The following is a 12,391-nucleotide window of genomic DNA, read 5'->3' as shown; positions in this document are numbered from 1 at the left end:
AGTGCTGCTGGTGAATTAACAGTGAGGGACTCACTGCAATTGCTAGACTCGAGCAGGTGGGAAGACGCCTTTACGAGCTTTTCCTACTTAGCCCTGCCGATGCACCTCAATCTCTGCGGATGTTGCTCTATTCCCAACCTGCAGGCTCTCCCCCCTCCTCCCACTACTAGTCCAGTCTTGGGTTCCCAACACACAGCTCTGATGCCCCTCACCTCTGCCCTGCCACACCCCAAGCTATCCCAGTCCCAGGCCCCTTCTGAGCTCAGACTGAAACATGGCTAGAGGCAGAGAAAGCAAGAAGGTTTTCTGCCAAATTCCGATGCATGGTCCTGTCAATGCACCTGAATCGTGGCCTACAAAACTACTCCCCCAAGCAAAGACTGCCTGGCCCATCCTGGGTACTGTCATAGAGAAGAGCATCCACAAGGGGTATACTAATGCTATCAATTCACTTTCACTCATGACCAAACATGATTTTAACCCAAGCCTCTAGAAGCAAAAGGCTAGGAAGTGCCAACCCACTGAAACACTAAGGTCCCAGATTTGAAAGAGCAAAAGCATTCCTCCCTTGAGCCTGCTGGGTAGGCCTCCGTCATTCTAACAAAGCCTGATTTGCTCTTAACTTGCAGCTGACTTGTCAGCATAACTCGCAAAAGAAGAATTAAAACAGTAAAATAAATAAAGCAACGGTATAATTCCCTGCTAAGAGTTCACTAATGTGCATCCTAAAAAGTGCACCAAGGCCTATAAACATTTCAAGCCACTTCACTATGTTTTATCGCTATATTAGAAAGAGAGCATTTGCCTTTTACCACTGACTTAACAAAATAAAAAACTTCTGCACAAGTCGTTTTCTGTGAAGAAATCCTTGGATCTGCCACAGAAAGCATTACAATAGCATCTTTGCTTTGGAGTACATACAGTTAGCAACACCTCTGCCACTGATATTCCTGGTACGTTCATGGATCTGATGGCACTCATTTTTATGTAATCCTGTAACCATGCACAGGGTTAGATGGATGGTCTTCTGGTTAAGGCACTGGACTGGGACTCAGAAGAGTGGGTTCAATTCCCAGCTCTGCCTCAGACTGTGAATGACCTTGGGCATGGCACTTAATCTCACTGTGTCTCACTTCCCTCGTTATGAAAGGGGGATAATACTTCTCTAGGCCAGACGGGTGTTAAAGGATAAATCCATGAAGGCTTGGGAGGTGATGGGGTCCATATATGCAGACAGATAAGACAGCGTTTTAAAAGAGGGAAAACATACTAAGCCAAATCCCCTGCCCCAAAGAGTTTACAAAACAAGAGCTCAATTCAGCTAAGTGTCAAGCATCCTGTGTTTCCACTGAAATCCCAACACATCCATAAGCTGCTCCCCCTTTTTGGCCCCTCAAGATGTATGTTACACGTGTCATCAAATGCTACCTCAGTGTAAGTTTTATCACTTAATCACTGGTGAAAGTTACATTTCAGGGGCAACACTGCTGAACCTGGGCCAAGGACTGAGCCTGCTTATACCAGGTCTGAGCGTGGCCCTGCAGCTTTTCAACTCCGAAAGTCAATCCTTGCAATAGGCTAAAGGAATTCTCCTGTTGAGCACACACCCTGTGTGCCTAATGAGGCTCTATCCTCACTCGTGTGTTTTAGCTTGGCAGGTCTGGTGCCCCTTTCATCTTTTGCTTCAGGTAGCTTCTTTAATTAATAACATTTCTGTGCCGACACAGGGAACTTTACACCCAGAATGAATGGCCCTCTCTCATTAGAACCACTACTGTCATGATGTATTCGAGAGCAGGAGGATGATTCATTTCCTTGTCTGAGGACAGAGAGGGCTTTTTTTGGGGAGGGTGGTGGAAGAGGTTTTATAATGAGTGACTTGTATTTGTTGAAGCTGATATGTGACTGTCGGCTTGAATTGCCTTGTCAGGACAAGCCTTCAGAAAGGTGATGTTCCCACTCAGGAGGTTTTCCTCATTAAAGAAATTGCATCTTAACAAGAGGGAAGGGGAGAGGTGGGAAGAGAACAGCCGTCTCTCCCTCTCCAGCCTGGTTCGTGCTCATCAGCAGTCGATCCAAATACAAAGACAGGATCAGCTTCTCATTTTCCAGCCCCCTTTCGAGCTTGGCACTCTGTCTCTGCTAGGGATTTAATCCACCTAGGAAAAGTAAGAAGCGTCTCCTGTTCTGCCACATGCTCTGAGGGTTTACAGCCCATCCCAGGTGGTTGTGGCAAGGCTGGGCATCCTTATCAGCTTTGGAAAACCTCCACAGCCCACCACAGAAGCTGCTGGACTTTCCCGCACATCTAGGTTCTTGTGATTCACATGCCTGGCTGGAGGAGGCAGATTGAACAGAAAACGCTTGAGATCTTGGGTATTCCAAACAAGTTCCACTCCACAAGAAAAACAATCACTGCAGCCAAACGATCTCATGTCACCTGGAGGATCCACGCCAAATACAGGTGTTAAAGCCCCAAGCAGCAGCACTTCCACCTCCCCTGCCACAGACTGGGGTTTCTCTAGCCATTCACAGGGTGCTGCCTTAATACACAGGAATTCCTCCTGCATCAAGGCCCTCCATTGGGTTTGGCAGGTTCACCACAGCCTACTTCTGACTTTTTCTACCTTACTTGTTTACCCATCCCACCCACCCAGTCCCCATCTCCAGCACTGAGGCATCGGCCTTGCCCCTTTCTACCCACGGTCACCACAATTCAGCCTGTTTGCTTGCCCACCACCCCACAATACCTGTACCCTGGGACAGGGAGGAACGCAGTGCACAACTGGTGTTACACCTCCTACAGTATGGGCCCAGCCAAAGAGAAACAGTCTCTGGGCGACCATCTTCCTTAGCGCCCCCTCCCCTCCATCATCCTCTGACCCTAATGACAGGTGCACCGGAAATACCCGAGACAGACAGGACAGCCCAAACCCAGTAACGCCTCAGATCTCCTCCAGCCCACGGAGGTGCGAACACAATCTTGCTCCTTAACGATTCTTCCATGGGGCAGCACTGAACACTCCTGCTGCCTACCCGTTCCCGTTGAGCATGACTGAACCAGGATCAACGGAAAACGAGAACACTGCACAGCAGGAAAAAGCTGGGTAAAAAGGCTGGAGCTTGCCCCTGTTGGGCAGAGATGGTCTCAAGGTGTTTGCACTTGAGAATCGCAGATGAAAAGTGCTATAGAAGTGGAACCTATTATTAAAACAGGAAGCTGATAAAAGGAGAAGCAGGGCTGGAAACCAGGCCAGCCTCTGGCTAGGACCTCTGAAGATTTCATAAGCAAGGAAGCGATGCTGCGAGAAATGGAGTTAATGACTCAGTAGGTGGGGTTCTTCTCCTGAAGACGACAGGCATATTGCTAGGGGCACTAGGCTACCGGAGGTGCTAAGGAAGACAAAGAGGACCTGACCCTCCGTGGTTATTAGAGACCTGGTTTTCACAAGAGCGAGTGGAGTTAGTCCTGGCATCCTGGTCAAGTTCCACATGTCGCCAACTCCCCTTGGAGTTTCAATAACACGTTATTCAAGTTCATGCCCCCTCATATGCAGGTCTGCTAGCACAGAATAGCTGCCATGCTTCACCCCAGAGGGGGTACGTTTCAGCGGAGAGTTGAAGTGATCCTTAAGCAGGGGGATGTGAGAAGCCACTTTTGGGCTATTGAGGATCAGAGATCCTAGAGGAAGACAAGTGGTCAAAGGGCTATGCACCAAAAGCAGGTATTTTACTATTTCCCCCGACATGAAGACGGCCTGAAAATGTCAGGCATAGCCTCAAACACACGCCCCTTAGCTGTGCAGTGCTGATCGTGTTCTTTCAGACGCATCTCACCTAGTTTTACTGGTGTTCCTCTGGAATGCAAGAGAACTTTAGTACCAGTTAATGCTGCCAAATTATCTCTGTAGTACACTCAAACATCAAGCCCTTCACTCCACTGATACTTGGACAAGTAGCCACCACCTTTTCCCCACCCGGAGAAGTACCAGTTATTTATACAGGTGCATTGGGCAGCCCTTCCCGGAGCACACTGCGCATCCCGCACAGCCCCCCTGGGCTAGTCTTTGGCATGTTTCCTGGACATGCTGCATCCCAGAAGCTGCATCTTTTTGTCCATATGGCCCTGTTGCCGTTCTCTGCCTTTCCTGTTTAAAAAGAGATGTAGCTCAGTTCTGCTTTGCTAAACCCCATTTGGCAATGTGTCTACACACACGCAAACTTAATTAGTTCAGGAGGGAGATCTGGCATTTGAGGTGATGGATAAAAGTAATGGGAAGTGAGACAAGCCTGAGCTGGCAGTGAGTTCTCACTCAAGCCCCATTCACTGGCATGCTGCTAATCAGATGTGACGCTACACCTGGCTGTGCCCAATCAGCGCCAGAGCAGAGTGACGTGCTATTCGCTAACAGGTTGAGGGCAGACTCCGTTTCCGTGAGCTTGGAAACATGAAATGCATTTTCCACTTTGCCTTGGAGAAGCTTAGAGATGAAATTCTTAACATAACTGTTAAAAAAAAGAAAGAACAGAAAAGAGAGAACCGAACCACTCGTTCCACTCACGGCACCCTTGTGGGGTCTCTCTTTCCAACTGGCCGGAAATGACAGGTCACAAATGAAGAGTTAAGTTTCCAAGCTCCAGAATGCTACACAGCACCTCTGGCTGGCCAGCTCCCGTACCCCTGCTGGGGGAGACACCGCTCACCCTGCTCTGTTCAGGGGGTTGTAGTTGAACTACTTCCAAAGACTACTGCATTTTTCAATGTGAGGAGGGAGCGACCCCGTGGAATCAGGTCAATGAGCTGATGGCAGGCCCATGGCAGACCTGAGGTAGGGTGCACATGTCACCAAGACAGCTGTGTCCAAAAAGTCACTCTATCCTACGTACGATGCACACGAGCCAGAAAGAGGATAAACAGGAACTTCACCCAACCCTAGATGCCAAGGATAGAATCATAGGACTGGAAGGGACCTCAAGAGGTCATCTGGTCCAGTCCCCTGCACTCAAGGCAGGACTAATTATCTAGACCATTCCTGGCAGGTGTTTGTCTAACCTGCTCTTCAAAGTCTCCAATGATGGTGATTTCACACCCTCCCTAGGCAATTTATTCCAATGCTTAACTACCCTGACAGTTAGGAAGTTTTTCCTAATGTCCCACCTAAACGGCCCTTGGTGAAATATAAGCCCATTGCTTCTTGTCCTGTCCTCAGAGGTTAAGAAAACCTATTTTTCTTCCTCCTCCTTATAACATCCTTTTACATACTTGAAAATGGTTATGTTCCCTCTCAGTCTTCTCTTTTCCAGACTAAGCAAACCCAATTTTTTCAATCTTCCCTCAGAGGTCATGTTTTCTAGACCTTTAATCATTTTTGCTGCTCTTCTCTGGACACTCTCCCATTTGTCCATGTCCTTCCTGAAATGTGGCACCCAAAATTGGACACAATATTCCAGCTGAGGCCTAATCAGCACGGAGTAGAGCAGAAGAATTACTTCTCATGTCTTGCTTACAACACTCCTACTAATACATCCCAGAATGATGTTTGCTTTTTTTTGCAACAGCATTACACTGTTGACTCATATTTAGCTTGTGGTCCACAATGATCCCCAGATCCCTTTCCGCAGTACTCCTTCCTAGGCAGTCAGTTCCCATTTTGTATGTGTGCAACTGATTGTTCCTTCCTAAGTGGAGTACTTTGCATTTGTCCTTATTGAATTTCATCCTATTTACTTCAAACCACTTCTCCAGTTTGTCCAGATCATTTTGAATTTTAATCCTATCCTCCAAAGCACTTGCAACCCCTCCCAGGTTGGTATCGTCTACAAACTTTATAAGTGTATTCTCTGTGCCATTATCTAAACCAGTGGTGGGCAACCTGCAGCTCATCAGTGTAATCCAAGGGTAGCCAACCTATGGCACGTGTGCTGATTTTCAGTGGCACTCACACTGCCTGGGTCCTGGCCACTGGTCCGGGGGGCTCTGCATTTTAATTTAATTTTAAATGAAGCTTCTTAAACATTTTAAAAACCTTATTTACTTTACATACAACAATAGTCTAGTTATATATTAAAGACTTATAGAAAGAGACCCTCTAAAAACGTTAAAATGAATTACTGGCACGCAAAACCTCAAATTACAGTGAATAAACGAAGACTTGGAACACCACTTCTGAAAGGTTGCCGACCCCTGGTGTAATCTGATTGCGGGCCACAAGACATTTTGCTGCCGTTGACCGTCCACAGGCACAGCCCACCGCTGCTCCCAGTGGCCGCGGTTCGCCATTCCCAGCCAATGGAAGCTGGGAGCGTGTGGGACGCTGAACAGCTGCGGGAATCAACGGTGGGACGCTGAACAGCTGTTTGGGGCCTTGGAGAAAAATCAGCAACCCCAAAATAAAAAGAGACCACAGCCCTGCCCTCCATCCCCAAAATACAGCTTCTGGCTAGCAAACCTAGAAGGTAGCCTATTCAATACAGAAGCTACCCTAGGCTGTACACCCCCGCTAGAAAAGCAATTACATGCACAATGAAAGAGACAGAATGACTGGCCTTGTACATGGACACCCCTCCCTAGTAACACCAGAAGCAGTAGGATCAAGGCCTGACTCAATACAGCAGTAAGGCATGGAAGAGCCAAGAGGGGAGAACAGATCAGAAATGACCGGCCAACACCCCCAACGCCTTCTTTGTGCTGGTCTCCTGTAAAAGTTTAAATACAAAATTACATGGAAATTAAACCCCACAGTAATACACATAAGGGAAAGGTGTCCACGTCAACCCGAGGCATGGCCCTGATAAAGACCTCTCTGTTGACACAAGGGCAAGTGAGCAATGATTTTGTCTAGATGAGAGCAGATTTGTCGTCCCTGCAGGGCTTGTGCTGCAACTTCAGTCCCTGTGTTTCTCAAGATCTCACGAACCAGAGTGCGAGCAGAGAAGGACCAGCAGCTACACCAAGACCAGACTGTGAAATGGAGCCTTCTCCAGAGTTGTGTGCATTTTATTTAACCTTAACACCAGGGGAAATGGATGTGAAACTGAAAACCAAGCAACACCAATGGCGAGTTGTAGATGTCAGTTGAGTGCTGGACGTGTCAAGCCCGCGCCTTGATCGATGTGATAAAAACAGCAGCCTTTACCAGGCACTTAAACAAAGAAAAGCCACTGAAAGGTGATGGGTGCCCAGGTGAATTCAGGGCTCTGTGACACTATGTATCCTACACTGCATTCTGCGTCATTTCCTTCTTAGACAGCAAGGGCTACTTTTTAAATAGCAGGCCCTATTCAACTCAATGTGCAAAGATGCGTGCAGAATGGTACACCGATATGCATGTATGCAAATGGCGACATCGACGCCTAAATGGCCACTTGCAGCACTGACCAGCCAGTCTGTAAACGTGATTGCAGTTACTGAGCGCACCACTCTAGCATGCCAGCCTTGGACCCCGGGTTTTTCTTTTTCTTTTAGATGACGGCCCAGCAGCTACTGTCCATTTGGTACACCAGGAAGACAGAGAAGGTCTGGACTACGAAAGCTAGCCAATGGTCATCCCTCGATTCAGGAATACAGAACCAGTGACCACCCTACATACATACGCCCTTCCGCCCCACTCTTTATTCCCTGAGGCTGTGCTGGCTGCATGCGGCACAATGTGGTAAATGGAACATCATTTTCAGGAAGGGGCAGGTATTTATCCTCGAAGCCTGCCACATGGTCGCACTCAGGAGAGGGGCAGAGATCAAGTAGCCAGGGACCAGAATGGGTAGAAACAGAAGGAACATCCTACTGCGCTTGCCAATTCAGAGAAAATAATGGATACAAATGGAGCTATCCCAAAGCTCCCAGTTTAAACCCTTCAATGGATGTGGGGTCAAACTCACTTGCTACCCTACCCAGTGACCATGTACAAAGCCTTTCTCCTTGATCAATCTTCCTCCCATTCCCCTTGCTGTTATCACTTCTGATTATGCATGGCCCTCAACAACCATGCAGTGGACAAAGACTACGGGCAGCTCGATACCTGTAAGCAGTCGGGGCTTGGAGGCAGACGGGGAACGCTGCCGGAATCGGGATGGTACGGAGAGAACATGCGAGTTTTTCAGCATCAACTGAAACACACTGTTAAGGTGAGTGTTGGTTTGAACTGAGCCAAGGCCCCAGCAGAACTAAGATGTGAGAATTAACAGGGAGAGGAAATCATCAACATGCTCTTTCCCTCCCCACCAAACAAAAACGTGCATGAAGTTACACGAATCATCCCACTGCACCAGCAAGAGCTAGGTAATGGGAAAGGAGGAAACATTTCCCACAAGCATGCAGTAACAAAACCCTGTGCAGCTTCCCTTCCCATACTCACATTACTTTCAAATCCCAATCTCCGCAGGTTACAAAAATCGACTTGACGCTAGGATCTAAGAGGCCTTCCTTCGCCATCCACTCATCGACCCTCTGAAAGGAACGCAGGGAAAGAGGATGAGCTTTGTAGACAGGGAAGAGCCACAACAGTTAAACACAGATAAGCTCCTCGCAATCAGACAAGAAGAAAATTGTGATCTTATCCAGCAGCAGCCCCCACCCCTCTCTCCCTTTCTTCGCTCACATCATCTCAACAAGAGCACGTTTGGACCTTGGAAGATTTCCAACAGGAAACAACAGGCGACCAGTGCAGAGATGATCTTATCAGACACTACAAAAGCTCTGCTCACAAAAGAACAGGAATCATAAAATATTACTTAGCGCCCCCCCCACCCATTTTCCCCTTCCCTTCATCAAATAAGCTGTAACATTATATTTTAGGGCTGTCAATTAATTTCAGTTAACTCATTAGATTAATTTTTTAAATTGCGATTAACTTTTTTGAGTTAATCGTGATTAATCGCCATTTTAATCTCACTGTTAAGCAATAGAATGCCAAGTTAAATTTTTTAATATTTTTTAATAATTATTAAATATTTTTGGATGTTTTTCTACATTTTCATATATATTGGTTTCAATTACAATACAGAATACGAAGTATAAAATGCTCACTTTATATTATTTTTATTACAAATATTTGCATGGTAAAAATGATAAACAAAAGAAATAATATTTTTCAATTCACCTGATACAAGTACTGAAATGCAATCTCTTTATCCTGAAAGTGCAACTTACAAATGTAGATTTTTTTTTGTTACATAGCTGAACTCAAAAATAAAACAATGTAAAACTTTAGAGCCTACAAGTCCACTCAGTCCTACTTCTTGTTCAGCCAATCACTCAGACAAACAAGTTTGTTTACATTTGTGAGAGATAAAGCTGCCCACTTCTTAATTACGTCACCTGAAAGTAAGAACAAGCGTTCACATGGCACTGTTGTAGCCAGCATCACACGATATTTACGTGCCAGATGCGCTAAAGATTCGTATGCCTCTTCATACTTCAGCCACCATTCCAGAGGACATGCTTCGGTGCTGATGATGCTCGTTAAAAAAATAATGTGTTAATTAAATTTCTGACTGAACTCCTTGGGGGAGAATTGTATGTCTCCAGCTGTGTTACCCACATTCCGCCACGTATTTCATGTTATAGCAATCTCGGATGATGACCCACTACATGTTGTTCATTTTAAGAACACTTTCACTGCAGATTTGACAAAATGCAAAGAAGGTACCAGTGTGAGATTTCTAAGGATAGCTAAAGCACTCGACCCAAGATTTAAGGATCTGAAGTGCTTTCCAAAATCTGAGAGGGATGAGGTGTGGAGCATGCTTTCAGAAGACTTAAAAGAGCAACACTCTGCCATGGAATCTATAGGACCTGAACCACCACCAGCACCAAAAAAAGATCAACTTTCTACTGATGGCATCTAACTCAGATGATGAAAACGACCATACGTCAGTCCACATTGCTTTGGATCATTATCGAGCAGAACCTGTTGTCAGCATGGACACATGTCCTCCGGAATGGTGGCTGAAGCATGAAGGGACACATGAATCTTCAGCGCATCTGGCACAAATATCTTGTGACGCCGGCTGCAACAGTGCCATGAGAACGCCTGTTCTCACTTTCAGGTGACATTGTAAACGAGAAGCGGGCAGCATTATCTCCTGCAAACGTAAACAAACTTGTCTGTCTGAGCGATTGGCTGAACAAGAAGTAGGACTGAGTGAACTTGTAGACTCTAAAGTTTTACATTGTTTTATTTTTGAATGCAGGGTATTTCTACATAATTCTACATTTGTAAATTCAACTTTCACGGTAAAGAGATTGCACTACAGTACTTGCAATAGGGGAATTGAAAAATACAGTTTCTTTTGTTTTTTAACAGTGCAAGTATTTGTAATAAAAATAAATATAAACTCCTACTGTACACTTTGTATTCTGTGTTGTAATTGAAATCAATATATTTGAAAATGTAAAAAACATCCAAAAATATTTAAATAAATGGTATTTATTATTAACAGTGCAATTAATCGTGATTAATTTTTTTAATCGCTTGACAGCCCTATTATATTTCAAAGTTTCCTCCAATAGAGAGCCATGCCCTTATTTCTTGAAGTTCTGCCGACTTTTTAAAGAAGCTCGAAATTAACCCAAGAGATCATGGAGGAGCCCCCACAGACTGCGAACTGAAGGAAAATAAGCCACAAAACAGATACGAATGAGAGATTCTCATTCAACTCACCCTCATTTCCGAGGGACAACCATCCCGGGATGGGATTTTTCACCTACAGCACATCACCTGGGTCGCAATGAATATGACACATAAGATGGACGCTTATGGGTGCACAGGCATGCATGCCACCATTACAAACTCAGTACACACGCACACCCTGGTTTTGAAGAGTTGGACACCTTTTCCTTCCTTCTTCTAGTTCTACTGTTCCAGCTGGAATTAATTCTGTGTTCGTGAAGGGCTTTGAGATCTCCAGGTGGCAGGCACTGCACAAGTCAGCATTACGCACTCTTGCAGCCAATATTCTCAGTATCGTTTCAATGGGCGAAGTGCATCTCCGCTCCCTGCCCATGACGCGCGCAGCTCCTGAAACAGAAGGCTCCCCCTCGAGGCGGCCACGCGGCTTGGGCACGTGAAGAGATTCTAGTCACGTACAGGGCAGCAACGGCAACGCAGGCTGCTCTGCAGCATGACTGCTACGACCTGACAGCTCACCGTTCGGAGCCGCTTTCTCCACGGCCAGAGGAGAAGAGGGGAAGGAACGTGGCCACCTACAGCAGCAGACAACTGCCTTATTCACCCACACTTGAAATACAGGGAGCAGCAGCCAGGCTGCCTAAACCAACAACCCCCAGAGAAGCCAAAGCATAATCGCATTTTAATCTAGAAATAGGCAGATTTATTATTTGCTTTGCAGATAAGCCTAAGAGCCCCAAACACTGTCAAGGCCCCACTGCGCTGGGAACCGTACAGACAAAGAACAAAGGAGACCATCCCTGGCCCAGCGAGCTCAGGCCTGGATGTGAGACAGGGCTTGACCAGCAGACAGAACCTACAGATTAGGCAGACCAAACAGTTATGGAAACATCTTACAGAATGCAATATCTTTTCTGTGGGTTCTCTCTATGGGGTTGTGTGTTTTTTTTTAAAACATCCCATAGGATTTAATAGAGAATTAGAATCCTGCTACAGAATTCTATAGGATGCCTATAAAACCTATAGAAAGGTTTTCATTCTCTATGAAATTTTGCAGGTTGTACAAGTAATTTCTAAGGAACTCCACTGGTTTTCTTAGAATAAGTCTATTCCATATGGGGATGTTTGCGTGAACTTACCCATTTATACACTCAGCAATGGCCAAACAATCCAACTGACCAAGAGACAGCCACACGACCAAATTTATTTAACCTCAATACTCTAATTAAAGAGAAGTTTTTGGCACCAAAGCGATCAATTAAAGTAGGATCACATGGCAGTTGGGAGCAATACGGAGTATGCAGTGAGCTTTGTGATTTTACACATCACTGCATCTACATTTAATGGAGAGTTCCCCACACTTCCACCCACAGGAAAAGTGCTGAGACTGCGTCTGGTGCTGGGGCCAGACTGTATGGTGGAGTGGGAGACAACCAGACATTCAGGACTGCGAGGTGACTAGCATATCCTCAGCTGGGTTGCCGCAGGTCTGGTGAGGCGAGCTTCTAACTTGATTTTATTCAAAGGGTTTATCCTTCCCGCTTACCTTTGGTACTTGGGGCCCCACCATGTTCCAGATAGAGTGGTAGGACTCCCTCGACACATCCCGCAAATCCTCATTTTTTTCCCCCTCCATGAGCTCTGCCTGGCTTGGCCTGGGAAACCTGATTGGCTCCACGCAGGCCCTATGACTTCTCTCCAGACTGTGTTTAGGGATTCGGTTTGGATGGCAGGTGCTGGCCAAGCACAGAATTCCCCAAGAC

At 46.1% G+C, this 12,391-nt stretch overlaps 1 protein-coding gene across 4 annotated transcripts in view; it reads right to left on the bottom strand.

Annotated features, from left to right (window-relative positions):
- Positions 1–12,391, bottom strand: part of ERI3 (ERI1 exoribonuclease family member 3) — a 251,599-nt gene that overhangs the window by 183,966 nt on the left and 55,242 nt on the right. For all 4 annotated transcript variants that reach the window (XM_073357948.2, XM_073357949.2, XM_073357951.2 and 1 more), the window contains exon 5: positions 8,355–8,446. In XM_073357948.2, the coding sequence (XP_073214049.1) occupies positions 8,355–8,446 (92 nt within the window). The remainder of the gene's footprint in view (positions 1–8,354; positions 8,447–12,391) is intronic.

This window comes from Lepidochelys kempii, chromosome 8 (assembly GCF_965140285.1).
Source record: "Lepidochelys kempii isolate rLepKem1 chromosome 8, rLepKem1.hap1, whole genome shotgun sequence".
In the NCBI taxonomy this organism is placed as follows: Eukaryota; Metazoa; Chordata; order Testudines; family Cheloniidae; genus Lepidochelys; species Lepidochelys kempii.
Note: the sequence above shows the minus strand (reverse complement) of the source record. Positions and strands in the feature narration are given on the sequence as shown.